This window comes from Chlamydomonas reinhardtii, chromosome 12 (genome assembly GCF_000002595.2).
Source record: "Chlamydomonas reinhardtii strain CC-503 cw92 mt+ chromosome 12, whole genome shotgun sequence".
NCBI classification, from domain to species: domain Eukaryota; kingdom Viridiplantae; phylum Chlorophyta; class Chlorophyceae; order Chlamydomonadales; family Chlamydomonadaceae; genus Chlamydomonas; species Chlamydomonas reinhardtii.
Genome location: NC_057015.1, coordinates 6,335,105 through 6,361,823, shown reverse-complemented (window position 1 = coordinate 6,361,823; position 26,719 = coordinate 6,335,105). Strand labels below are relative to the sequence as shown.

Sequence of the window (26,719 nt, the reverse complement as noted above, 5' to 3'; positions counted from 1 at the left end):
AGGCGGAGGAGGGGGAGGAGGGGGAGCGGGAGGAGGAGGGGAAGGAGGGGGAGGAGGGGGAGGAGGGGGAGGAGGCGGAGGAGGGGGAGGAGGGGGAGCAGGAGGAGGAGGAGGAGGAGGTGGAGGAGGTGGAGGGGGAAGGAGCAGGAAGAGGGGGTTGTAAATACCAGCCCAAACTGAACCAAACCAAGCCAAACAAGCGGAGCGCAGGCAGAGGCGACAGTTGCAAGAGGTAATACTGCCTGCCACCCCATTCCCCCGCCACACACACACACACACACACACACACACACACACACACACACACACCACGCGCCGTCTGGGCGGGCTTCGTTTTGTTGTTTTCTTTTCAACACACACACACACACACACACACACACACACACACACACACACACACACACACACACCTCCCCACCCCCATCCTCCCCACCTGGGCCTGCGCTCCTTGCTCTTGAGCAGGTTGAGCACCACCAGGGGGGCGCCGTAGCGGGACTCCAGGTCGTCAAAGTGGGCGGACGTCACCTGAGGAGGGGCAGGGAGGGTGGAGGCAGGGAGGGTGGAGGCATTACGGGCAGGGCCAGGGGGCCGTGTGTGCGTGCGCATGCCGGTGGTGGTGGTGGTTGGTGCCTGCTGCTGTATTGCACCGACCCCCTCTACCACCCCAACTCCCCTGGTTTAGTTTGGTCTGGTACCTACAATTCCGCTCCCGTCACCCTCACCCTCACCCTCTCCCCCGCACCTGGTACAGCGGGTCGAACTGCTGCAGCACGATCTCGGGCTTGGGGCTGAGCGCGCTGAGCTGCTGGCTCCAGAACAGAGGCACGGAGCCGCGCAGCTGCACAGCAGAGCTAAGCAGCGGAGTGCGGGTGCGGTAGTCCAGGCCCGCGTCCACGACCTTTGCGGGGTGGGGGACGGGGTTACATCACTGGGGTTACATTCATGATTAATTACGAAGTGAAGGCGTAGGCAGGTACAGGGGGTGGGGAGTTTGCAAGGATGTTTGGACAAGCGGTACAGGGGGGGGGGGGTTGCAAGGATGTTTGGAAAAGCGGTACAGGATGCACGGAAGACTGCAGACGAAGTCATTACCAGGAGGGGTGACATTCATGACTAGTTAAGGGGGGGTGTAAATTCAGCCCAAACAAAACCGAACCTCACTGAGGGGATGCGGAGAAGCAGTGGCCATGCGTCCTCGTGTCTCGGGGTGCTTGACGGCGACAACGACACCCACCGCATTAGTCATGCCCAAACCCCTGCTTCCCCCTGGACGTGGCACTTCAAACTTGTAGTCTAATCACTCCGCCCTCCACGACCGTCTATCCCCTCCTGGTTTGCGGGATGGGTTGCTGGGAAGATGTGAACGCGGTGCATTTCGGGGTCGGGTACTACTGTCGAGAGCCACTTCGTTGTCAAGCATAGGCCACGATCTCCTCCCAGCTTCATTGCATGGGGTCGGTTTAGTTTGGGCTGGAATTTACAACCCCAACACCACACACACACACGCACACACTCGCTCATTCACTCTCTCCCCCCCCCACCCACCCCCCGCGCACCTGCTCCGTCTCCACCTCGTTGGCCACCTTGCCGCCGTCGTTGATGCCGCGCTTGCGGAAGCGGGTGCCCGCAAAGTGCCGCGAGCGCCGCGCGATGAGCGTCAGCGTCAGCGGCCGCCCGTAGACTGGGGGCCGGGGGGCGAGGGGGGGGGCGCGAGGAGGAAGGATGGGGTTGGGGATTGGGGCAGGGGAGGGCGAGGGCTGAAGAACTGAGGCAGGGTGAGGCAAAGACGGGCAAGGTGAGGAGGAGGCTGCGACGCCACTCCCCATGAGTGAATGAGTACCCATAGCGTCCCGGCATTGCCCCTCCTGCCCTTCTCCTCTTCTTCCCAACCTCCTCCCTCCCCTTCAGTAATCCTCCCCTTACTTCACTGTCCCAGCTCCCCCCCCTCCCTCCGCCACTCACTGGACAGGCGCCGCTGCTCCCAGAAGCCGTGTATCAGCGGCACCGTCCACCTGCAGCCGCCTCCTCCCCCTCCCCCTCCCCCTCCTCCTCCTCCTCCTGCTCCTCCTCCGCTGGACCCGCCGCCGCCACTGGCGCCCAGCGCCCGCCGCAGCGCCGCCGTCAGATAGGCATTCCACACAAACATGCTGTCGTACACATCATTGGCGGCGCCACCGGCGGCGCCGCCACTGCCCGCCGTACCGTTACTGTTACCGTTATCGTTGCAGGGACCGGGACCGGCGGCGTCGGTGTGGGGCAGGCGGGAGGGGTGGGGCGGGGTGGCGTCGTCCTCTCCGGGCGCTGCGGGGCCGTCTGGGAACAGGCCCGCAGCGGCCACACTCTGCAGTAGCGGGTGGCGGAGGGTAAAACTATGGGGTGACATGTGAGGCACGGTTCAAACACACCCCCAGGTCAGGGGCCTCCTCCCGTTCTTAAGTTTAAGTTTGAACACCCGGCCAGGAGAGGCAAAACGGTGATTCAAACTCGGTACTAAAGATGTACTTTCTTTTTCAACATTTAATCACGTTTCAGTCTCGCGCGCAGCCCAGGCGAGCAAAGCCGTCCGCCAGCCACCCAGCCCCCCGCCCCACCCATCCCATCCCGCTCCCACGCACCGCGTCCGCCGCCGCCGCCGCTGCCGCCTGCTGCTGCTGCTCCGCCGCGCGCTGGCAGTTCTGCTGCAGCGTCGCGGCCAGGTTGTAGGTGTAGGAGAAGTAGAAGTGCTTGGTCAGGTCCATGCCCATGAGCAGCTTAACGTAACTGCGGGGGTGGGGCCGAAGGGTTACATTCATGATTGGTAAAGGAAGTGGGTGTGGGGTTGCAAGATTAAAGCATAGGGAACAGGATACAAGCAGGGGAATCAAGGTACAGGGGGGGGTTGGGGGGTTGAGGCGGGGCTTGGGGTAGGAAAGTACATGGGGGTAAAGGTGTGGGTGGCGACAGCAGAAAGAAGGGAGCAGGGAGCGGGAGGGGCGGGCAAGGAACGGGAGCAGGGAGTAGCTGGTGGGGGAGTGGCTAGGTTCTTGGTATCGGGCACTTATCCATTCAACGACGGTTGGGCTCGGACAAATGACCCCTCCCCCTGCCCTCCCCCTCACCGCTTCTCCGCCGTGCTTGAGGTACTGCCGCCCGCTGCCGAGTGGTAGCCGGGGTGCAGCGGCACCAGCGCCGTGGCGGCAACAGTGTACACCTGCGGGTGTGTGTGTGTGTGTGTGCAAAGATGGATACAGAGAAGGGGGGATGATGTGCCCGAGCCCACTGATAAAGGTCCCAAGGGGGTGTTGGTGTAAAGGAGGGAGGGAGGGGAGTGCTTCGTTCCAACCCCACCGACTGAAGCACGAGGGGAGGGTGCTCAGCCTACTTGCTGCCACACACAACTGCACTGCACTGCACTGCACCGCACCGCACCGCACTGCACTGGGCTGCCATGCCGTGCCATGCAAGCCCGAGAGCCAGCGAGTGAGAGAGGTGTGAGAGCGCCGCTCCATCTGCTCCTGCCGTTGCTGCCACCCCCACACCGCACCGCTCCCCCTCCCCCTGCCCCCTTGTGCCGCGCTGCCCCTGTTTAGTTGGGTTTGGATTACGGTAAACCCCATCCCCTCCCTCCCCCCAGGGCCCCTGCGGCTGCAGTTCTCCTTGCAGCGCGACTGTTTCCTTACGGGATTGGTTCACCCTCAACCCCCAGGCCCCCCTTTGGCTCGCCTTGTGTCCGCAGATGCTGCCCACCGCCGCCTTGCGTGTGACCAGCAGCAGGTAGTAGGTCTCCGTGAAGCGGAAGCAGCCCAGGATGCCGCAGCACTGGGGCGGGAGGGGGGAGGAGGGCGGGAGGGCGGGAGGCGGGAGGGGAGACGGGAGGCGGGAGGGGGAGGCGGGAGGTAAGAGGGGGAGGGGGGTGTATGTGTTTCAGGCCACATCCACCCCGTCCTGCTCCAACGACTCCTTGCCCTCCAACCGGTTCTTCCAGCCGCGGCAGTGGTCCGACACCGGCCCCACACCCTCACCACACCCACCAGCGTCATCACCCCCCTGCCATCCAATGATCTCGGCCACAGGGCCCCACCTCAATGTCCTTTGGGCACCTATCCTCCCTCCCTCCTCCCTCCTCCTTGTTCCCTCCTCCCTCCTCCCTTCTCCCTCCCAGCCCCTCTCCCCCCCAACCCTCTCAGTTCCCCCTCCCCCCTCCCTTCCTCTCCCTTCCCTCCGCCCCCTCCCCTCCCTTCGTCTGCAGTCTTCAGTGCATCCTGTACCGCTTTTCTCCAACCATCTTTGCAACCCTCCCTCCCTCCCTCCCTTCCTCCCCTCCTCCCCGCCCCTCCCCCTCTCCTCCCAGCCTCTCCCTCCCTCCCCCCCTCACGTGCGTCACCAGCTGTAGTCCGCCCAGGTGCGCATTGGCGGAATGGATCTGGCCCAGCATGGCCCGGACCTGGGGGGTTGCAAGGATTGGTACAGAGAAGTGTAGCGAAGGGGGTTGCAAGGATTGGTACAGGGGGGGCGGGGGGAGAAGAGTTTGGCGGTGGGGAGGGAGAGGTTGTAAGTACCAAACTGGCCCAAACTCATCCCAACCAAGCCGCACCAGCGGAGCACAGGCACATGTGAAAGATGCAAGCGGCAATTGTTTTGGGAAGGGGCCGAGGCATCATGTGTATGGGGGGAGAAGAGGTTGGAGGTGGGGAAGTGCCGGTGGGGAGCGAGGCGGGAGTGGGGTGGGTGAGGGCGATGCACGGCGTGTGTGGAAACCAGCCACCTGCCGACCCACCCACCCACCCACCCACCCACGCACACAGCGCCCCACACACTCACCCACGTGGGACCTACTCGCTGGGCTCGGGCATGCAACCCACCAACCCCCAACCCCCACCCCTACCCCCACCCCCATCACGCCCACCTCCGCCAGGCTGTACGCGCCCGCCACCTCCGCCGCATCCAGTTGCGTCGGCTCCTGCTTGCTGATCTGCGGGGCGGGGCAGAGTCGGAGTCGGGGGCGGGCCGGGGCGGAGTCGGAGTCGGGGGGTAATGGTGGTTGAGGCAAGGGGGCTTGAGAGGTGGCGGAGGCGGAGCATTGAGTGGATGCATGGGGTGGGTTCATGTGGAGAACGGATTCATTAAGTCACAGGGGGCGGGGGGGGGTTAGCTGCCCCAAAGCTTCGTGGAGATTTGATGGGCGCAGCCCTACACCATGTTTCTCTGACTGGCGAAAGGAACGCCCGCCCCTCCTGGCGTCGGGTGTCGTTAGCGGTTATGGAGGTGGGGCAGGCAGGGGTTGCTGGGCCCCAGCAGCTGCTTGCCCAGCGCGGCTCGACTCACCCCCGCCCGTGCCCTGCTTCCCCTGGAGACCTTTGACATTGAGCAGCGGCACAAAGGCGCCCGTGGACCGAGGACCGGCAAGGTTGGGCGGGGGGGAGGCGACAACGCGTGCGTACCTTGAGCAGCGCCGCGGTGTTGCGCAGCTTGCAGTAGCCCACCACGAACAGCCGCGCCTTCGTTTGGTAGATGGAGAGGCGCTGGTAGGGTGCCAGCGCCTCCATCGTGACAGCTGTTGGCTTCGCAGCTATCAGCGGCAGGGCTCACGAGGTCATTTGCATGTTTTCCAGTGCCAGCTGCTGTTGAACACCTGGATTGACCCGTGTGTGTATAGGCACGCTAATGTATTGGTGTTGAACTAAAGTGTGTATGTGTCAATGCCCAAGAGGGATTGCAATTGCAAATTGGTTCTCGTCTTTTGCCGTGCCCGCCTCCCGCCCGTATTTATAAGTTTCCCGCAACACACGTAGTTAGCTGAAGAGCACTAGCAACCATGCAGGCACTCCGCCGGGCCGTTAGCACCGCTATGCCGGGATTCCGCCGGGCGTCCACCACGGCCGGCGAGACAATCGACAAGTACTGGGCTCCCTACTTCCCTAAGCCCGCCGTGACCGCGGATGAGGCCAAGAAGAGCGTGAACAAGGAGATGGTCGGCTTCATGCTGCTCGGTGAGCGCTGGGATCCGCTTGGTTCATGCCGGCCTCCATGCGTACCTTCAAAGATGGCTTCCGAAAGAATGCGCACACCGGCGGGATTGGAGAAGCTGTGGCGGGGTTTCGAAAGAAGGATGTGCTGATGCTGGGGAGCTCGGGCCTTTCCAGGAGCCTGCAGCACGTCATGAGCTTCTCTACAACTCGTTTTGATGAGAGGGCAGCGAGCGGAGCATGGGAGTCTGGGTAACACAGCGGCACAGCGCAGGAGTCAACCCACCGCACCGCTAGTAGCTGAGGCCAGGTGCACTACAAAGCACTGCCTGCTGAGAAGCTACCACAGCTTCGCTCTCGGGGCAGTGGCGCCGGGGGACGTTGTACCGGGTTTGCAGTCATGGTCGCGACGCTGGAGCAGCCCAGCGCTGTGGCGCTGTGCTCCTTGGCGTTCCCGGATGCATATGCCAGCGCAAGCTGGTGTTGCATGCGCGCATCGGGGTCCCAGCAGCCAGCGCGAGTTGCGCCTTGGCATGGTCCCCCTGACGCTGCCCAAAGCCTTTACCCGTCCGGCGCGACGGCAGCGTAGCGCCCGCCACTGCAGCACCACCTCCAATCCTCTTCCTGCACACCTACACCTGCATCTTCATGTAACGGCTCTCCAGCCAGAAGCCTGGCCCGGTGTTCCAAACCGACCCTGCGCTGCTGCCGGTGCGCGCAGGCCCCGTCGGCGTTGCCTTCATGCTCTACGACTTCGCTGTGGGTCTGGAGGAGGAGCACCACGTGACCATCCCGCCCTACCCCTGGATGCGCATCCGCCGTCTGCCCGGCATGCCGTGGGGCCAGGACGGCCTGTTCGAGGGCGTGAGTGCGGCGAGGAGGGGGCGGGCCAGGCGCAGGCCCAGGGGATGGGAGGACACGGGCCCCGCGTGGGCGCAGGGCGTCGGGCAGGGGGGCTGACGGAGCCTAGGGTCTGGGAGCGCGCGCTTCCTGCAGTAGACGGGGCGTGGGCAGCTCTGCATGCGTGTGTCTGTGGAGGTGTATCCGTTTGTTGCTGCGAGAACCCAGAGAGCGGGTGCGGCACCTGCGGTACTTCTGCGGGGACAGGGTAGCAGGCAGACCAGTGCGCCAGCTGGCCACTGAACCCAAATGCAACGAAGCCGGTATGGCCAATCCGCGCCCGGACCTGACCCTGCCTGTTTGCCTGTGCCTTTCATCCCCCTCCCCTCCGCTCAGCACCCCCGCGTTGCCACCACCTGGCCCCCGGAGGAGGGCGCCGCCGACTCCCACCACTAAGCGGCTGACTGACACAGTGCTGACGCTCGGCGCGGTGACCTGGCCGCTGCCTAGCGGCTTGCGCACCCGAGGCCGCCACACACGCGCAGGCTTGCGTCGGGAGAATCCCCCAATGTGAAGGTCCCGTGTGGGCGGGTCGCTAGCGGCTGTGTCTTGCGGCCTGCGGCAGCGAGAGCGCGAGTCGTTGTTTGACGCGAGGCCCGCCGACCTCGGCTGTCAGGCGCGCGCCGTGGCTGTCAGGCGCTTTGTGAGTGGGCTTACCTCTGGCTTAGATTATAGACTTTATGACGTGGTGTGGTGCGCGTGTGACTGCTGAATGGGGATGCGTGCTGAGACATCACTGCGTGTGCGGGGTATGAGTGCTTTAGTTAGACGCGTGTCTCTTAGATGGTGATGGATGCTGTTCGTTAAGAGCTCTTTAGCATAGCTGTCAACGTGTGCTTGCGCAGGGAACTGCAGACAGGGCTTGTGTTTGCGGCCCCCGGGGAGGACTACTGCGCATCTCCGCATGTAAGAATATGCAATGCCCTGGCATGACACAACTAAGCTCGAGAATACTCTTACACGGGCACCCACCCACGCCACGGACTGCCTGTGTCCAGCCGACCGGGGGCATCTGAGGCTCTATCGGACTCGCCGCGTCCCCACACGAAGCAACAATGTGTGTGTTGGTTTACGCCTAGCACAGGCCAGGGGCACCCCTGGTACAGGCGATAGATGGGGTGGGAGCGCAAACACGCCGCGGCCTTACGCCCTCCCTTTTCTTCTCTTTTTTTTTTTCTTCTCTTTTCTTCCCTTCCCCCCATGTGCTGCTGGGCGTCGGTGGCGCTGGTGTTTCCAGGTTGGTCCCGCACACCCCGTGCCACATCCCGCGTTTCGCCAGCACGCCAGCGACCCACCAACCCAGCAGTTTCCCTGGTTTCATTTGGTACATGGCGGCTCTCGGCGGCCTCCGCAGCGGACGGCGGTTACCGTCCGTTTGAGGTAACATGTCAGCTCTCAGTGCTTTCTGCTGACCGCTTTCACTGCTTGCAAGCGACAACAACCTCCGCTACCATCTGCATTCGCATTCGCATTTACGCATTTCAACGCCATGAGGCAAGGTTCCGTTGGTATCTGGGTCGGCCGTGGACTTCAGCGCGCCTATCGACTTACCTAGTATGGACTGAGGCAGTATGCGCTGAGGCAGGGTAGCATGGACTGGGCGTCTGGGCAGGGTAGTAGTATGGACTGAGGCGGGGTAGTGGGCACCTGTATGCACTGATGCAGGGCAGTGCAGGGACTGCAGCTAGCCTACAGCCGACCAAGAAACCCATTCTGACTTGTATTATGGGTGAGGCTAATGCGCTATTTACTTACCTATCGATGAGTTATATAGTCGCGCGCGTCGTTCGCTGCCGAAGGTGCGAGTTACGCAGCAGCAGGTTGATTGACGACTCCCACGTGAAAAGGCCGCTCGTCTTCCGCAGTCCGTTCGTCAATGCAGCAGGGCAGCGCTGTTAACCTGGTCGCCACTCATCAACAGTTTATACATAAACACATAGACTCAGACCCAATCACCGCAATCCCAAGGCTCAAGCACTAGGCGGCACAGACCTTGCAAGCGATAGCACGTTTGCTCTCCCCGTTCTCTTCTGCCGCTCTTATCGCGCTGGTGGCAGCAGAAGTCATCAGCAACGGTATACACGTGACGATGCGTCGCGTTTTGAAGAAGTAAGCTCGGGACTTTGACGGGCGCAAGGTCCACATCGCACGGCACCGGTGGGGCTCTCTGGGGCTAGGCGCACATGGTGTCGCCGACGTAACGCAATAACGTTAATTCATTTCTGGGGTCGGGTCCACGGCAGCGGTCACCTACCAATTAGACCGCCAAACTTCCGCTCGCAAACCGTGCGGGTGTTTCTTACGGCCTTGCCTTTAACATATTGTATTCCAGTACTTACATTCTGCGCATGGCCAGAGTAGATGTTTCCGCCCCACGTGCATTTTCGCACTGGTCAGGCACTGCCCGCTTTCGATTCGAGTCACATGAATTTCCGTCCCGCCACTTACTGTTGTGACGTGTGATCACTTTAAATTTACTGTATGCAGAGTATTCCAGAAAAACGAACGTCAGGATGATAGCGACTCTATTTTGGACCTGAACCCGACCAGCGACCGCTCGTTGGGCGCGAGGTGCGGTCTTCTGTTCTGCTGTTTGAGCCAGCTCATGCAAGGTTGCTCGTAGGGCTGCCAGTGCTCACATTGGGAGGCTAACGCGCTGGAGTAAGCTGCGCGTTCTTGGAGGGTCACTTCACCGAATCTTGGCCCGTGCCGCTGCTCCTCGCGCCCTTCCGCCTGTTGCTATCCACATACAGTTCCGACGTATATCTACCATCTGCCTCGAGTTCACCTTTGGCGCGCGGACTGAGCCCGGCTGTTGAGCCGCTTCTGAGGAGCGCGGCCGAAGCTGCGGGCGTGGGGCCTTCTGCCAAGCCCCCGGCCGTGTACCAGACGCACATCGGCGGGCTCCACCCGCTCACTACTCACCCGCACCCGCAACAGCTTCCCCAACCCAGCCAGCAGCTGCCCTCGCCGCTCAAGCCGCACCCACCTGCGGGAGCCCCGCCCTCGCCCAGCAGCCTGCCCGCCCTGGCCAGCTCATCCCCCGTGGGCGCGCCCGCGCCCCCCGGCGCCGACGTGCCGGTAACCACCCTGGCCGCGCAGGTGGTTGCGGCGCCCGGTAACATGGCGGTTGCGTCAGCGCCGAGCACGCCGCCCGCCGCCCAGCCCGCGCCGGACGCGGCGGCGGCGACGTCGCTGCCCAGCCCGCCGCGCGACCACGTCGCGCCCAAGACGTACGAGAGGTGAGCGGGGGTGCTGTCTGTGAGGTGTGTGTGTGTGTGTGCGGAGGGCCAGAGGGGTGTCGAAGCGGAGATCTGGTTCCGGAGCCGTCCGTGTCGTGGAGGGGTTCGGGGTTTTGCCGGGCTGCACGTGCCTGCAGTGGCCTGCCTGGCCTGGGTTTTAGCGCGGGCTGGCCCGACGCCCACCTACCTCCCAACTTACAGTATGGTTTTAGCGCCCTGGTCTGACGGTTACGAGCCGTTTATGAGAGGTATTCCACAATCAGTATCAATGTTTGTAATGCCATTCAGCTGTCTGAATTGTGACTGAACCTCATACAACGTTCCTAGCTCTGCTCCCGAGGCCTTTTCCCCTCTCCCGCCTTTCACACCCGCGGCCAATTCCCCCCTCTCCCCGCCTGTGACACCTCGCCCCCCCCGCCTTCCTTCCTGCCTCCTCCGCACAGCGTCACCATCGCCATGGGCCGCCACTGCCCGCCCGCGCTGCGCCGCCCCGTGTGGTGAGTCAGCAGCACCCAGTGGGCGCTGGGATGAGGTGCATGGTGCCCGTGGCACACACGTGTGAGGCAGTGGACACAACGGGGCGGGCCGGCAGTCATTATGACGACGAACGCGTGGGAATCTATGGGAGAATCCGGGCAAAGCGCGGCCTAACGGCACCCAGCCCGACATATCCTAACACACAAGTCCTAACACCTTGAGTTCGGGAGGCGCAGTCCTAACGCAGGCAGCTCCCCCCGCCCCTTCCCCGCTTCGCCCCTCACCCCGTAGCGGCCCCCCCCGCACACACACGTCGCGTTGCTGCATTGCATACACCGTCTTTGAGCTTTGTTTTCCTTGTGCTCTTTAACACACACAGGCACACACACACACACACACACACACACACACACTCACACACACACACACACACACACTCACACACACACACACACACACACTCTCTCTCTTTTAGCCATGTGTGCCCACCCACCCACCCACGCACCCACCCATCCCACCCACCCTGCTCACCCTGCCTCCCTCCCTCCTTCCCTCAAACAGGCACGTGACCGACTTCGACCTGCGGCGCCTCATGTACAACGGCGCCATCAGCATGGTTTACCACGCGGTGGACAAGCGCAGCGGCATCACGGTGGCGCTCAAGCTCTACAAGCGCATCAAGCTCAACGAGATCGAGAGGCACCAGGCGAGTAGAGGTTTGCTTTTCTTTTGGTGGGGGCTTGGGGAGGGGCGCTATGGGGGGATTGTAAATACCAGGCCAAGCTAAAACAAAAGGGGGGCGGGCTAGGGGGAGGCTAGGGGGTCCAGCAGTGTTGGAACCTCTCCCTCCGCCGCCAGGAAAATATGTAAAACACACGCGCACACGCAACCCTACGGCAGCCTAGTTACACACACACACACACTGAAACACTTCAACACTCAAATAACCCCGGCGCTCGCAGGTGGCTCGTGAGATCCGGCTGCACTCGGAGCTGGCTCATGACTCCATCATCGCGCTGTACGCGGCGTGGAAGGACCGCGCCTACGTCTACTTGGCGCTGGAGTGGGCGCCCGGGGTGAGCAGCGGCGGGATGGGGTTTGGGTCCATGCTTGATTGATCAAGACGAGAAGATGTTGACAGGTTGTCGCAGCAGGCATTGGGACAGGTCTTGACCCGGGTTGCGGGCTGCAGGTCGGGCGGGGATTGGAGGATGAAGGGGTTAAGATGAGAGGGGTTGACGCCTGAGCACCGGAGTCCTGGTGACAGAGTATCGCCATATCTTACCCTGCCCTCCCGCCAAATCCCCACCTTCTCTCACACAAATTCCCGTCGCCCCCCTTACACACAAACCCAACACTCCCCCACGCACACACCCCGGGACAAATGATCATGATTGTATTACATAATCCCTAACATCAACAAACACACACGAATCACCCCCCCCCCCCTCCAGGGTGACGTGTACAGCTACCTCAAGTCGCAGCGCGGCCGCCTGGCTGAGGAGCTGGCTGTGCCGCTCATCCTGGAGCCCTTCATGGCGGGCCTGGCCGTCATCCACGACCGCGGCCTCATCCACCGAGACATCAAGCCCGAGAACATGCTGCTCACCAACAGCTTCCAGGTGGGGGGTCGCTGGAGAGGTGGAGGGGTTGGGAAAAGGGGCGGGTGTAAGGGAGGGGAGACGTGGGGGTGGACGGGTGGGAGCCGGGGGCGGCGGGATGGGGGGGGGTGGGAGTGGTGGCGGTGAGGGGGCCTCCGGCCCGGGGACTTCTTCGTGTGTCATGTGACTTATACCGCCCCTCCGCCCCACCTGCGCTACAGACACACACACACACACACACACACACACACACACACACACACACACACACACACACACACACACACACACACACACACACACACACACACGCCCCCACAGGTGAAGATTGCGGACTTCGGACTGTCCATTGATTCCAAGCAGGAGATCGCCAACACACGGTGCGTGGGGCCCCGTGCCATTGCCCGTGCCCGACCTGTCCCCCCTCCCCGCCGTGCCGCCGCGAACTTAGGTCGTGTCAGGCTATGCAGCAGCTTTATATCAAACGGGAACACTACTTCGGAGGGTCTACGCGCTGGAGCTGGAGCTGGAGCTGGAGCTCGAGCTGGAGCCAGGAGCTGGTCGACATCGTCGGTAACGCTTCATGTTCCGCAAGATGGTCTACCGTCTACCACTTCCTTAACTAATCATGAATGTAACTCCCCCTTCCTCGCTCCCCCCGCCCGCGGCCCCTCACACCCCTTAGAGCCGTGTCGCTTGCTTGTATGACCCTGCTGGGCGCCTGCACCACACACACGCCCCACGCCTTCGCTTCTCCCGCGTGCTCATGTCCGCCCCCCTTCCCACACACACACACACACACACACACCTCCTTCCCCCAAACCCCCCACCCTCTCCTCACCCTCAACCCCTTCGCCCCCCTCTCCAACCCCACCCCCTCCCCTCCCTCTCCAGCCTGGGCACCATCGACTACCTGGCCCCTGAGATCCTGGACTGCCCTGTGAAGCAACACCCCGAGGACCACAAGGACAGACCCGACACAGGATACACCAACAAGGTGGGTGTGGGGGTGTGGGTGTAGGGGAAGGGGAAGGGGGTTGTAGATACCAGCCCAAACTAAACCGAACCCAATGCAAAATATCGAGGGGGGAGAGGGCGAGAGGGACACAGGGACACGCGGGTCCCCGCCGGCACCGCACCGCATCCCGGCGCCTCCCGGCGCCGTCGCCTATCTCTGCCGCCGCCCTTAGTCTGGCTACTCGCCCGTTAGCTGTCACGCAAGCCTTGCCCTTCTGCCTGCCTCCACCTCATTTGGACGAACACGTCTTGTCCTGCTTCCTTGTGGCTCTCTCTGTCGTTTCTGGAATGGTGTAAAGCAACCCGCTCGACATCGTAGGTAACGGTTGCTACTCCCCCAAAGATGGACCACTATCTACCATTTCCTTGGCTCATCATGAATGTAACCCCCACCCCCCCACCCCTGCAGGTGGACTGCTGGAGTGTGGGCGTGCTGGCATACGAGCTGCTGGTGGGGCAGCCGCCCTTCGCGGCGGTGAGTGTGGTGGCAGCACCAACCCGAACCCCGAACACCCCCCCCGGCTCCACCCCTCCCCCCCCCCGGGCATATTGCTTGGGACACATATCATTATTCTCCGTGTGCGTGGCCGCGCCTGTCCCGCATCCCGCCGCACCCATGTGTCTTGCATGGCGTGCGCCTAACCTCTCTCTACACCTTCCTTGCTGTGTGCCAACCCACCTTCACCTTCACCCCCGCCTCCGCCTCCCCCCTGAACATGAATGTACCCGCCCCCGCCCCCGCCCCCGCCCCCGCCTCCGCTCACAGCCCTCGGCCCAGGAGACGCTGCGGCTGATCCGCACCAAGAAGGTCGAGTACCCCAACTGGCTGTCTGCCGACTCCATCAGCTTCATCAGCTCGTGAGTGAGACACACACACACACACACGCCCCCCCCCAAACACACGCACGCACGCACGCACGCCCCCCCACCCACACGCACACACGCACGCACGCGCATGCGTCACTGAACCGATAACCGATGCATCGACTCCCGCGTCCCGGCCTAGCCGCACATCCCGTCGCCGCCCCATCCACGACACACACACACACACACACACACACTCGGCGGGCTTTCGTTTCGTTTTTTAACACACACACACACACACACTCGCGGTTTTCGCCTGCCTGCCTTTACCTCCTCCTCCGCCGCCTCCTTCTCCTGCTCCCTCCCTCCCCGCAGCGTGCTGGTGCGCGACCCCACGCTGCGCCCCTCCATCCTGGAGCTGCTGCAGCACCCCTGGATCCTCAAGTACAGCCGCCGGGAGGGCGCGGCGGGCGGCGCCGGCGGCCGCGGCCGCGCGCGCATGCTGCGGCGCGGCACCGTGGACGGCGGCGGAGTGGGTCAGCTGGTGCGCAGCAACACAGTGGGCGGCGTGGTGAGTTTGGGTTGGAGTCGGGGTCGGGGGGGGGGGGTGTTGGGGAAGGGGGGCACTAGTGCGTAGGTGCAGGCTACGACAACGCCTTCCGTGGGCAGACGGCTTTTTGGAAGCATCTTCGGTAACACGGGGAAAGGCAGGGTGGCAGGGCGACGTTGATGTGCGGTGGTACCCGAGGACCGCAATGCAGCAGCGCCCGTGCAGCGCGATACAGCAGCTGCTGCACACGTGCTGTGCACATGCTGCTGAGGCAGCCTGCACTGATGCACTGAAGCCTTCTAACGCGCTCGAGCGTGGCCTTGATCGCCTGTGCGTGTCATCTTGCTCATCATCTCCTGCGTGTCTCTTCATCTCCTGCGTGGCTCTTCATCTCCTGCAGGCGGACCTCGTGCCCCTTGCGGCCCACCAGCAACAGCAGCAGCAGCAGCAGCAACAGCAGCAACAGTTCATGCCGCACCCGCCCGCCGGCGCCCAACCGCCAGCCAACAACGCCGCCGCCTTCCAGGCGCAGCTGGCGGCGGCCGCCGCCAACGGCCAACTGCTACAGCCGCAATACCAAATGCTGCAGCAGCAGCAGTACCTGCAGCACCACCACCACCACCACATGCAGCAGCACCAGCACCAGTCGGCGCTGCAGCACGCGCAGACGTACGGGCACGGCCACGCGCTGGACGGCAACAACGCGGCGGCAGCGGCGGCGGCGTACGCACAGCTGCAGGCGCAGGCACAGCAGCTGCAGCTGCAGCAGCAGGTGAGGCGGGCTGGGGCCCGAGCGCCTGGGGGCGCGCTGCGTGTGTGTGTGTGTATGTGTGTGTGTGTGTGTGTGTGTGTGTGTGTGTGTGTGTGTGTGTGTGTGTGTGTAAAATAAGGGCAGCTAGTGAGGTTGGGTGGGGCAACTGCAGCAGCAGCAGGGTGCTTCCTTGCGGGTGTTTCACCTGGAGCTCCCTGCCTTATGGAGAGTCCCGGTTGACAACACGCCATGCACCCTGCACGCACGCGCCCCAGCCCCCCGTTTCCTTAGCTAATCATGAAACTAACGCCCTCCTCCCGGCTCCTCCTCCCCGCCTCCTGCTCCCCCCTCCTCCGTCCCCAACCCTCCGGCCCCGCAGCTGCAGGCGCAGCAGCTGCAGCAGCAGGCCTTCCAGCAGCAACAACTGCAGCTGCAGCAGCAGCTGGCGGCGCAGCAGGCGCAGCACCTGCAGGCCGCGGCGGCGGCGGCCGCCACCGCCCACAGCGGCGGCGGCGCCGCCGGTAACACCCCCATGATGATGATGCTGGATGACTCAGAGATGGATGGCGGCGGCGCCGCCGCCAGTGGCGGCGGCGTGCCGCTTTACAGCATGGCATTGCCGCCGCCAGGTGTGCCCGCCGGCATTGCCGCCGCCGCCTGCCCGCTGACGTCATCGGCGCCGCCGGCGGCGCCGTCCCACGCCGCCGGCGGCTTGGCGCCGCCAGCGGCGGCGGCGGCAGCGGCGGCGGACAAGACTGCGGGTTCCGCGCTGGCACGCAAGCTCAAGTTCTGGAGCTCCGCCTCCTCCACCAACGCCACCCCCGTGCAGGCGTCCATGCCGCAGCCCACGCTGCTGCAGCTGGGCGGCGGTGCCGCCGCCGCAGCTGGCGGCGGCGCCGCCGGCGCGGCGCTGACGTCGCTGAGCTCGCCGTCGTCGGGCCGCGTGGGGCCGCTGCCTCCGGTGGCGGCGCCGGCGGCGGCGGCGGCTGGCAGCGGCGGTGGTTTGTTCGCGCGGCTGACGGCGTCCAAGTCCAAGGGCTCCGTCAGCGGCGGCGGCCTGCCGTTGTCGACTTCGCCGGGCGCGCCGTCGCCGGTGGCGGCGGCGGCGGGCATGGGCTCCGCCATCGGTGCGGTGGCAATGCTGTCGGCGGCGCCGGGCTCGCCGGCTCGCCTGGGCTCGCCTGCGCGCCTGGGCGGCAGCGTGTCAAAGACGGCGTCGATGCTGGCGGCGGCGGCGGCGGCGGCCGCGGCGGCGGGCGGCGAGGCCGGCGGCTGTAGCCCCATGGAAGTGGAGGGCTCGCCGCACACCGCCGCCAGCCGTGGCGCCTCATTTGCGCGCAACGTCGGCCTTGCGCAGTAGCGGCGGTTGCACGTTGCTGCGTACGTGCTGCGGTGTGGATAGACGCAAGCAAGGGACCGAAGGGACCGAAGAGAGCCCGCCGTGGCCCGTCTGTCGGCAAATCAGCGCAGGGCTAGGAATGACCCTGCTTGCTTGTGGCATTGCAAGAGAGGCGCGACGTTGGATGGGCAGCGTCAGGAGAAGCGAGCGCAACCAGACATCTGACTTTTATCGACCGTGCGTGTCGCTCGCCGTGGCTACCTTACGGGACCTACCGCGGGCGTGCACTGCAGCGGTGTTTTAATTACTGTTGACAATGCAAGTGCGTTACCGCTAGCACACATGAGTACGCCGTGCCAGTGTGCACCGTCTTCAATCGTAGCAAGGGTATCCGGTGGCGTGCGCCTTTTTCAGCGCGCGTGAGCGAGAAACGGGGTTGCAGAGTCTTGTTTCGTACGTAATCGAGCGAGCCTGCATACAGGGGCTGAAATGACAGAAGGGAGATTGGTACGGTACGTGATCCGGGCGCGCGGAGTGGAACGTGTGGGTTGTGTTTCTTGTGAAGCAAGGCCGCAGGGTTTGGACACGGAAGTGGCTGCATCGCCCAGTGCTGCGAGGGCTGTTGCCTACTGCTGCCGTTAGCAGCGAGCTAATATCAATATAATATAGCTACAAATTTGGATGCTATTTGGTGATTTCTGGGCTGTCGATGTGATACATACTGGATGTGGTACTGGATGCAGCAGGGCGTACACGGAACGGACGCGCAGTTTCAAGGTTGTGCTTGTACGCTGCTGCGGCGGGAAACGCTCTTATGCCCACCACATATCCTGCCCAGCCCGCCGCTGCCGCGCAAAGCTGCAACATGATACGAGTCCCAGTACCACTGGAGATGGTGTGTGGTGGATGATGCGGAGATGCAACAAAAGGAGTAAAGCAGATTGAGATTCCATTGAGAATCTTTGCTGGCTGGCACCCATGCTGGATGCTTTGGGGGGGTCCTGCGTGTTTGATGCCCAGGCTCCCAGTCGTGTTCGGGAATGCCCTGTGCGCGAGCCATCAGTGGCATGCGCGGCCGGAGGGAGGAGGCAGGGGGCACCAGGGAGGGAGGGGGAGACATGAGACGAAAAGAGAAAGGGAGCCAGGGTGAGGGTGATGGTGATGGTGGGCGTTGAGATTGAGGGTGGGGGGGTGGCGGTGACCGGAGGTTGATACGCAACACGGCTGCGGGGCACGGCTGCGGGGAGTCTTCTCGATATCCATTTGTCCACCCAAGTGTCTGGTCGCCAAAGATCACGCCACTGGGCACGACGGGGCGCTATTGATAACCAATTCAGGGCAATATGTATGAGATGCGTTTACAAGTGGTGTGATGGTGTTTGGTTTGGCTGCGGAGTGAGCTGACCACGTTGTACACGTTGCGGGGAGACCGCGGGAGGCAGAAGGGCCTGGGCGGGCTACTATTCGTACGGGGGTTCGTGTGGGTGCTTCGGGCTGCTGCTGTCCGTTTGCGCACCCAGCAGCGGCGGCGCGTGAAAATCTTCGGGCTTTTCACTGCGCATTTTGTGGGAGACACTTGCATACGTAATCTTTCTTTTTATGATCCAAAGACCGCGCTCATTCAGTGCGGCAAAACGTGTGTTTTACTAGCCTGTTGCTGATTTCCGCTGCTGCGACCCTACAGCGCAGTCGGCATGTATGCGTGCTGATCGGTTGGTCCTTCCTTAATATCGCACGTGTTGAGCTTATGGGACTGAGATGCAACGGGACTTCCAGGGACACCGCGTTTCGTGGCGTGTATGTCACGTGTGGCGCGCCGTGAGCATCGCACAGGCATCAGCATATCCTTTGAGACGCATGGATGCAAGGATAACCCATGCCGTCGCAGCCCCACACGCATGCGACCCACAGCGCAGCTTGTGTTTGAGTGCTGCTGGGGGCACGTACAATGGCCGTATTGGGTTTTATTGAGGGGAGGGGCAAACGGATGTGGCGTGTGCCTGGCACGGTGCTGCATTTGCATGACTAGCTAGTGGCACGGTAACCAATCTCCCATGTACCTTCTTACTTTCCGCGCGCTTTGCTGCCGCTGCGCCGATTTCATATGTCATGCATGGCGGCAATGAGGGAGAGCGCAGCGGTATGCAAAGCTGCGCGCGCACATGACGAAAGCATAGCTACCGTGCGTGTGTGTGAAGGCGGTTGGACTAACACGCTGCTGACGAATGCATGTGCGGCTGTTGCATGAGAGGCAAGCAAGTTGATTGTGAGAGGTGGGGATGTGTGCGCTATGCGTAAGTCACGTGAGTGTGGCAACGGAGCAGCCCGTGGGAGGGGTGCCGCCAAGCGCTGCTGCAGTTTGAAACAAAATCCAAAATATCAAGAACAAATGTGAAGAAGTTTGGCAAATGAATGAATGGCCAGACCAGATTGGATGGTGTGGATTGAGACTCTGTTGCGTACTGGATTGTATGCGCGCTCTGATGCGACCTACTTTGAACTGTTTCGCGTTTCGTTTTGTGTGCCCAAAGGAAGCGCGCGCCCCAGGAGTACATGTGTGGGAATGTGTTGTGCGCGGCCCCTCACATCTGCCAGCAGTGATCGACACTGAGCTCGTGCACGGAGATCTTTGTAGCCGGAAAATCGGTTGAGCTGATGGGAACCCGGGCGTGGGCGTGTCCCCGCGTCCGTATGGGGCCTGCTTCATTTGCGGGCACGCCGCGTGTGCGGATGCCTTCGGCGTTCACTGGTGCTTATAGTATCCATACAAGCATGACGGTATGCAATTGCCGCCGTGAGTACGGGTAGGCAAGGCGCAATGATTGAGTGAGACGGCTGGAGTTACAGAGCAACAAGTAGGGGGCAGAGCCGCAGGGACAGCAGGCTTCAACGGGCACGGGCCCCCAGGCGCGCGGCCGCCACTCCTAAATGCATTGTCTCAGGAGCTAGCTAGTTCCTAGCTAGCCCGGGGTCTCCTAATTTGCATCGATAGGTTTGCCACCGTATTGTTGGTGAAGACGTGAAAGCAGCTTCGTGCGCTGGGCACGGCACATTCGCCAATGGACATCCCGCTGTGGGCTACATGCCCGGGTCAGGTTTTGCTTGGGGCGCACGGGCTCGCTGTGCAACACCGCTGGCTGCCCGTGGAGGCGTGTCCCGTGCATACCGTACACGTAAAGCGGTAAAGGATGTCTGCTGGAGCTTGGTCGCAGCCTGACCCTCTGAGAATGTGTGTGTGCGTGTGTGTGTGATTGTGTTACTCTGGTTGGACTGCATTGGTCGGTTGGGTTCCGTATCTGTTGTGAGGAGGGTAGGGCGCGTCATGACACGCGTACGTCTGACAACTGCTGGCGGTTTTACAGCAGTGCTACGTATGTAGCAAAAGCCGGGGGTGAGAAGCGGACGAGCACACATCCCGGATGGCGATCGGGCGCGGCGCTAATAAGTTAAATTCGCCACGATACTGTATGTGATGGGAGCCGGTTACATGGGAGGTGGCATGGGGCGCCTGGCTCCTCTTGGTGCCACCTGCTCGCGCGAGCCCGCGTCTTTGTTGACAGCTCTTGTGGGTTTGGTTGGTTGGTACGCAGGAGATGCGGAGACGGAGATTTGGTCTGGTCAACGGAGATTGCGCAGTGTGGGTGTTTTTTGGGTTGACTGCTTTACTGGGGGGTGCGGGCGGGTGGCGGTTCGGCATGGACACGTACGGCAGCGGTGTGGGCTCTCACACGGCTGACGTACGGTCATATCGTGCTCATGCAGCAACACCGGTCTCAAGCAAGCGCTGAGACTGGGCGCTGTGACTTGGCGCTGTGCCACACGAAGTTGGTTTGTTTGTTAGCTGCGCGCGGCGGCATTTCTACGGGGGGTTACCATGCATCCTGAAGCGAGCTTCAGCTTTTGATCCATTCACTGGCTGCCTGCGTGGGGGCAATGTATGTAATAATCAAATGAAAGCAACACTTCTGAGTCCGCTAAAGCAACTGTGTTCAAAACTCCGCGGAGTCCGTGAAACGGGGAGCGGGGCTATCTAGCTGCTCTAGCCACACACCAGCACGCGAGTGGCTGTGATGGGCGTGCGATGGGACAGTGTCAAGGCAGGTTGGCGAAGTCCCGTAGGGTGCAGCTGATTCCCAGACCCCAGCAGATGGCAAACAATTTGCATCGGCAGTGCATGAGCTCGCGACTGGTCGAACGCCGGAGTTACTGTGCCGACAAGTTGCTGACTGGCGGGAAGTTTGCTGACGCGCATTCCCCCCACGTGTGGCTGTGATGGCTGGAAGGATGCCCCTGCCACCCGTTACCGTACCGCAGCCTTCGTGACCGCTCCCATGGTCCCACCGGGCGGTTTGGAAGAGGGTCAAACACAAGGCAGGCCAAATCAAGCTGTATGTTTATTTGCGACGTTGCAAGAGGGAACCATGTGCGATGCTGTGCGATGTCGCTCCGGGAGAAGCGGCGCAGCCGCATCGGGAGTCGAGCCTTCCCATTGGCGGGGGCCTGCGCTAGCTACTGCGTGCGGTACGCTTTGGTATGCAACCCAGAACGTGCGTGCAATAAGATATATAGAGACGGTTGCGGCCTCAGACTGGAGACGTGGCGTGGGCTCAGTCGGTCAGTCCACTTTTCCCTTATTGCGAAAGTGGTGTCGCGCGCGGTGCGTGTGGCTTGCGCTTGCTTGCGGTTTTGAGCCGTCTGCAGTGTGAGTGCCCTTGGCTGTTTGCTTGTGCCAGCTAGCCGGGTCCGCTCTGTCAGCATTCCGTTCTGTCATCTCAGTTCAGCCCAGGCTCTGTACAGCGGAGGCCAGCCATCTAGAAAGGCCAACAGCCAACACCTACCTCCCGCGCGCCATCACCCTTTCGGCATTCAAGCACGCGCTCGCTAGCAGTCAGCTGGGATGCAGGCAATGGCGACCTGGCCCATGCAGGCGTGCGCAGTGGATACACGGCGGATGAACACCACCACACATACACATGCCCCCCCCCCGGCACATGCACGTTTCACCTCAATAAGTGCGCGCGTGGGCAAGGCCTTATCACCAGCCTTATCACCAGCCGTATCACTAGCCGTATTACCAGCCTCGTTTACGCCGTGGCTCCCTGATACTGCTGTCGCACACCTTCAACGTCAGGCCAGGGGAGCGCGTCATGACGGACCCCAAGCCAACTAACGTGATAAGTACGGGCCCCCCGGCCCGGGCCTTGGTTTCTAAAAGGACAGGAATGCACGTCGTGCTCACTATGGGAGCAAGCCTACTAGAGGTAGAGTAGGCCGACGGCGCTGCAGGCGGCACGCCCCTGGGGTCCAGAGCAGGGTGTACGTTCTCCACGTCACTGGCTCGTGAACTGCGTCAGCAGGTCCCTCTTGTAACCAATGCAAGCTCACCACCTTATTGTAACCACACATACACAACAACAAACAACCCAGTTCTGCTCAGCGGGCGCCGCCTGGGGTATGTAGGAGTGCTCCCAGCCACAATACGGTACGGGTCCCGACAGTCAGGCGTCGTGCCCCTGCTGCTGCTGCTCGCTGCTGTTGCGCCGGGCGCGCGAGGGCGCGCGGCTCGCTCAGGGCCACTGCGCCCAGCGCCAGCGCCCCAACGTGCGCCACAGCCGTTGCCACGGGGGCCTTCTCCCAGACGCTCGCGTACCAGGAGCATAAGTCGGCGAATAACGACGCCGCCGGCATCCGCAGGCCGTGCAACGCGCCAGCCCAGTCGGGCTCCGTGACTGAATGCACACACACACACTCTTGACGCGGTTGGGATCGTACACCACGTATGTACTCATCCTGCGTGCGAATGCCGGTAGTTGCAAACGCAGGCGGTGGACGACCCCACGAGGGTGGGGTTGATGGTCGGCGGGTGCAGCAGGGGCGGCACAGTACGACCTTCTATTGAAGTACACCGATCGCGCCTTGTCATGGGGGGACGTCGCGGCATGAGCATCGGGATTTCTGTAAAGCGGCACTGTTTTAATTGGTTTATGTTTGGTATTGTTTGACAATGACAACGGCAAACATGTATCAAATGCAATAGAGCGTGAACACGCTCGGCACGACTGTCTCAGTCTGCGAGCGCCACAGCTCCTTGTGACCTGAAATGGATCAACATTATATGTTTGTTGCTCTCGCATCAGCAGCATGGATCTGCATGATGTTAAGTGGCGGCATGCGGTTTGGCGCGAAACACGAATGCGACCTCTTTGGCAGCCTCGGCCTTTCTTGGCTCCCCTATCTGGCACAGCTTAGCTTCTTTTCCTGCTCGGCGGCTAACTTTGTGGAGCAGCTGAAAGGTGCGCTCAGCAAGCACTGGGGGCGTGGTTCAAGAGGCTGTGGGGCCCTGTTGTCTGGGACGCAGGCACAGCAAGCCACATGCATTCAGTGGGAGCAGGCAAAAGTCGCTGCATGCGCTCACTTGCAAATCGCTGTGGGGCTGCGGGGGGCTTGAAGGATGGCGGGTGGCGGAGGGTTTGGCGTGGCCGCGACATGCGGGTTTGTCACCTGCCCCCACCCCGCACTCACCCAACCAGGCTGCTTGTCGTTAATGGCCCACGCCCGCTTTCCTCCCCTGCGTGCTTGGCATGTGTATGTGTTGTGTGTTGTGTGTGTATCTGCAGTGTGGCATGATGCACGGCTGTACCGGCTGGGCGCCCTGCTGGGAGGAGTCCGGTGGAGCAATCCGTGTCAAGCGGCTGGCGGCGGGACAGCAGCAGCAGCCGCTGCAGCAGCACCTGTTACAGGCAGCCAGGAACGCGACCGCTCCAAACTCGTCTGTTATGCCCTCGGGCCACGGATGGCGGCGGAACCCCCGGCGTTGCAGCAGCCAGCAGCGCGGAACGTCGCGGCCACAACGACGGACGAAAGCCTTGCACGCGCTCTCGCGCCCGCTGCCCGAATGGGCTGCTGCTCGGCAGCAGTTTTGTACCAGGGGAGCTTTGTACGCCGCAGCCTCCTCTGAGGCCCCTGAGCTGCCAGCGATGCTGCACGGTTTCCACGTGAGGGAGGGAGCAACCGGGCGCAGCAACCTTGGGAGCAACCTTGGGAAGCACGGAACCCAAGCCAGGTGCGTGCTCTGACTGCTCTCTAGGCCAGTCTAGGCAGGGTATGGGTGAGACCGGGTGACCGTACGAGAGCATCGTGGCGGGGCTTGGTCTGGGCAGGGAGCGAGGCAAAGGGACGGCCGTGGCGTGCGCGGAGTTACATTGGGTGGGTTGCCGCGAGGCAGCGTGGCGTGGAACCGGTAGGTTGGTGGGCGCTCTCACGTGCACGCATGCGGGCCGCTAGGTGACTAGATTGGCTCAGATTTCTGGCCTTACACGTTTATTTCATTTGCTGACGCCCGGCCGCGCGCTTAGCAGTAGTAGCGGCGCGCTGAGCGCGGGTGCAACAACCCTGACGTGACCCTGACACGACTTGCGGCCGGACGAGACGGCGGGCCAGATCGGCCATGGGATTGGAGCCCATATAAATAGCTCTGCGGTGCATAGCTTTATATAGATACAGTTTCCCCTCGCTCATACTGGAAGCGCTGACTCCACACTGAACACATCCTTTGGTGCCCAGTTGATGTTCGCCGACCCGCCGTCTCGCCGTATCACCTCGCGCGCGCGCTGAGACCCTGGAACGCATGATAATAAGAAAGCGCAGCACAGCGTTAGCGCTGTTGCTAGCCTGTGCCGCCTGTGCCGCGTGCGCAGCGACCTCTTCCGGTAAGGATTGGTTACCGCGAGCAACTGCCTTGGCAGCGGGGTGGGCTTGCAGATGGCCTGAACGCAGTATCAATGCGCATAGAACAACTCTAACGCTTCGAGGGTGGCTAACGAACGAGTGCGGGAAGGGCCGGGTCACGTCGCAAGGCATCCCCAAAGATGCTCGGTGCCCACGACTCGCTTAAGCGCCGCCCGAGCATTCTAAACATGTTGCAAATGATCATCGAATAAAATGTGGCCCACTCTTGCCCATCTTACAGGCCTCGCCTTGGACCTTGAGTCGAGCATCACTGATGCCGTCGGGTCTGGCGCTTCGGCTTCCTCTTCCGCTGAGGACGTGCACAATGACGCCAGTGTAGCTGCGGATGCGGAGGGCGTTGCTGGGCTGCTAACGGTGCTCCCAGAGCGCCGACACTTGCTTCAAGGCTGCCCCACCGGAGGTTGCGGAAAGCCGCCCTCGCCGCGCCCTCCCAAGTGAGTCCTCATTTAGTTTCGGCAATACCTTGATTGCCCGCTCGCAGCCTTGCTCGCGCGTGGGCTTCGGCCCTGGGGAACCAATGGCTCGAAGTTCTTGCCTCGAGCGGCGATCTGGGTCTGGCCTGCTGCCTGCCAGTCGGGCAGGTTCACACAACCGTCGTTTTCCTGATGTGACCTGCCCCCCTCATTTCCCACAGGCCGCCGCCGCCCACGCCGCCCACGCCACCGGTGCCCTTCCCGCCGCCGCCGCCGCCCGCCCCCGGTAGCACCGGCGGCAGCTGCCTGTGCATAGGCACGCCACCCACCACCTATGACCCCTTTGCCCAGCTGGTCTACCCCTTCAATCTCGCCGGCACCACCACCTCTGCCGGCACGTTACGCATCGGGCTTCTCAACACCGGCACGCAGCAGGCCCTGCGGCTGACCACCACCCTCGCGTCCTCGCCCACACCCTACTACTTTGGATATAGCAACACTAGGTTTACTCTGAAGATGGGCGTGGCGCCGGCGCCGCTGGCGGACCCCGGCCAGTGCCCCAACACCTTCCAGGTAGGTAGGGTTTGGTTGGATGGGTGGATTGGTGGGTGGGGTGGGGTGGGTGAGGTGGGTGGGGTGGGTGGGGTGGGTGGGGAGTAGTTGGAAGTTTTCTTGTGGGGCTGGGCTGCGTCAGGCCAGGCAGTTGCTCGCTCTGTCTGACATCTGACATCGGGCAGGTAGGTAGGCAGGTAGGAGGTATGCGGCTGTAGGGGCATGCATGTGCTATGTGTGAGCATGCATCGGAGGTGCGTGGGGATGCTGACGACGGTTACGCGCCTGAATCCATTACTGCTGCGGTGCGCCTCCCTGCTACTGCTGCTGCTGCTACTGCTGCTGCTGCTGCTCAAACTTGCTTGGCGCAGGTGTTCGCGGTCCCTGACTCGAGCATTCCCAGCATCACAGTGGTTGCGCAGCTGGACATTACGAACCTGGTGCCGGACTGCTCAGGTGAGGGCGGCAGACCGGAGGGGCGAGGGTGGGCTGCTCATGTGCGGGGGACTGGAGGAGTGAGTGAGGGGGGGGGGTATTCCAATGGCCCAGTCCCGACTAAACCAACCAAGAAGACCAGAACCAGCCAGCCCACGCACAGAGCGCCGCGGAGATTCGGCGGCCTCTAAACGGAGGGGGTGCCTGTGCGTCCGAACGCATTCGCTCCCGCTGCGTGCCTGCCGACGCCCCTCCCTGCCTGCGGCACCCCGTGTGTCCGCCCCCTGCGGCACCCCGTGTGTCCGCCCCCTCCTCATACACAGACCCGGCACAACAGACCGCGGCGCCCAAAGTGCTGAACGCGTTTGTGACGGCCCAGGTGGCGACAAAGGTAAGTACATAGCAAAGTAAATACATAGTTGAACAACTCTGCATTCCGCGAAAAACTGCAAGCGTTTATAGTTGGTATTATTCAGAGTAGGTAGGGCTACAAATGCTGATCGCAATTTCGACAACACTTTGACTTCGATTCCAGGCAAACGCGGCCGCGAACGTTCAGAAGACAGCCTGGGGTGGCGACGTGGAGCTGTCCGCCTGCCCCGCACGCATGGCCTCTGTGCCCGTGTTCTGCTGTGCTTGCGCACCCCCTCCCCCGCCTCCTCCCCCTCCACCACCACCGCCTCCGCCACCTCCCCACCCGGACATGTGAGTGATCTATCGCTGAAAGGGCCCTGCTTACAATTCAATGTGTCTTATGTGTCATAGGAACCTGCATCAAAACCCACGTTATTATTGATCCCCGACCTACCGTGACCCTGCAGACCAAACTGTCCTCCTCCTCCTCCTCCGCCGCGCGCCGCCTCCTCCTCCTCCTCCCCCGCCGCCGCCGCCTCCTCCACCTCCCCCGCCGCCGCCTCCTCCTCCTCCCCCGCCGCCGACGCATC

General features: G+C 62.4%; 5 protein-coding genes across 6 annotated transcripts in view; 4 read left to right on the top strand and 1 right to left on the bottom strand.

The window, feature by feature from the left end:
- The window catches only part of CHLRE_12g537500v5 (uncharacterized protein), a 13,672-nt gene extending 8,031 nt beyond the window's left edge, over nucleotides 1–5,641 (bottom strand). Inside the window, exons 1-10 of the mRNA XM_043068680.1 lie at nucleotides 5,421–5,641; nucleotides 4,886–4,951; nucleotides 4,355–4,423; nucleotides 3,703–3,798; nucleotides 3,099–3,190; nucleotides 2,616–2,760; nucleotides 1,963–2,341; nucleotides 1,557–1,681; nucleotides 743–898; nucleotides 434–525 (exon numbers count right to left, since the gene is read on the bottom strand). Coding sequence (XP_042918775.1) covers nucleotides 434–525; nucleotides 743–898; nucleotides 1,557–1,681; nucleotides 1,963–2,341; nucleotides 2,616–2,760; nucleotides 3,099–3,190; nucleotides 3,703–3,798; nucleotides 4,355–4,423; nucleotides 4,886–4,951; nucleotides 5,421–5,525 — 1,325 coding nt within the window. The 5' untranslated portion in view covers nucleotides 5,526–5,641. The remainder of the gene's footprint in view (nucleotides 1–433; nucleotides 526–742; nucleotides 899–1,556; nucleotides 1,682–1,962; nucleotides 2,342–2,615; nucleotides 2,761–3,098; nucleotides 3,191–3,702; nucleotides 3,799–4,354; nucleotides 4,424–4,885; nucleotides 4,952–5,420) is intronic.
- A 100-nt stretch (nucleotides 5,642–5,741) lies between these two features.
- CHLRE_12g537450v5 (uncharacterized protein) lies at nucleotides 5,742–7,773 on the top strand. The gene is made up of 3 exons (XM_043068679.1): nucleotides 5,742–5,969; nucleotides 6,667–6,809; nucleotides 7,182–7,773. Exons 1-3 carry the CDS (start codon nucleotides 5,795–5,797, stop codon nucleotides 7,239–7,241), a joined length of 378 nt encoding a protein of 125 aa, XP_042918774.1. The 5' UTR covers nucleotides 5,742–5,794; the 3' UTR covers nucleotides 7,242–7,773.
- Nucleotides 7,774–8,591: 818 nt separating this feature from the next.
- Nucleotides 8,592–17,697, top strand: CHLRE_12g537400v5 (uncharacterized protein). The gene is made up of 14 exons (XM_043068678.1): nucleotides 8,592–8,954; nucleotides 9,333–9,416; nucleotides 9,599–10,087; nucleotides 10,531–10,584; nucleotides 11,126–11,270; nucleotides 11,527–11,640; nucleotides 12,019–12,186; nucleotides 12,487–12,545; nucleotides 13,060–13,162; nucleotides 13,592–13,657; nucleotides 13,949–14,040; nucleotides 14,362–14,557; nucleotides 14,937–15,308; nucleotides 15,667–17,697. Exons 1-14 carry the CDS (start codon nucleotides 8,935–8,937, stop codon nucleotides 16,645–16,647), a joined length of 2,943 nt encoding a protein of 980 aa, XP_042918773.1. The 5' UTR covers nucleotides 8,592–8,934; the 3' UTR covers nucleotides 16,648–17,697.
- A 54-nt stretch (nucleotides 17,698–17,751) lies between these two features.
- On the top strand, nucleotides 17,752–21,344 carry CHLRE_12g537371v5 (uncharacterized protein). The gene has a single exon (XM_043068677.1). It carries the CDS (start codon nucleotides 18,385–18,387, stop codon nucleotides 18,595–18,597), a length of 213 nt encoding a protein of 70 aa, XP_042918772.1. The 5' UTR covers nucleotides 17,752–18,384; the 3' UTR covers nucleotides 18,598–21,344.
- A 1,297-nt stretch (nucleotides 21,345–22,641) lies between these two features.
- On the top strand, nucleotides 22,642–26,717 carry CHLRE_12g537350v5 (uncharacterized protein). 2 transcript variants are annotated; one of them, XM_043068675.1, is made up of 9 exons: nucleotides 22,642–22,919; nucleotides 23,244–23,689; nucleotides 24,190–24,335; nucleotides 24,596–24,809; nucleotides 25,010–25,361; nucleotides 25,712–25,796; nucleotides 26,099–26,166; nucleotides 26,311–26,480; nucleotides 26,541–26,717. In XM_043068675.1, exons 3-9 carry the CDS (start codon nucleotides 24,254–24,256, stop codon nucleotides 26,569–26,571), a joined length of 1,002 nt encoding a protein of 333 aa, XP_042918771.1. In that variant the 5' UTR covers nucleotides 22,642–22,919; nucleotides 23,244–23,689; nucleotides 24,190–24,253; the 3' UTR covers nucleotides 26,572–26,717. The 2 variants fall into 2 exon arrangements, with proteins under 2 accessions (XP_042918771.1, XP_042918770.1); XM_043068676.1 differs by lacking the exons at nucleotides 22,642–22,919; nucleotides 23,244–23,689 and having other exon boundaries at nucleotides 24,152–24,335.
- Nucleotides 26,718–26,719: the final 2 nt, after the last annotated feature.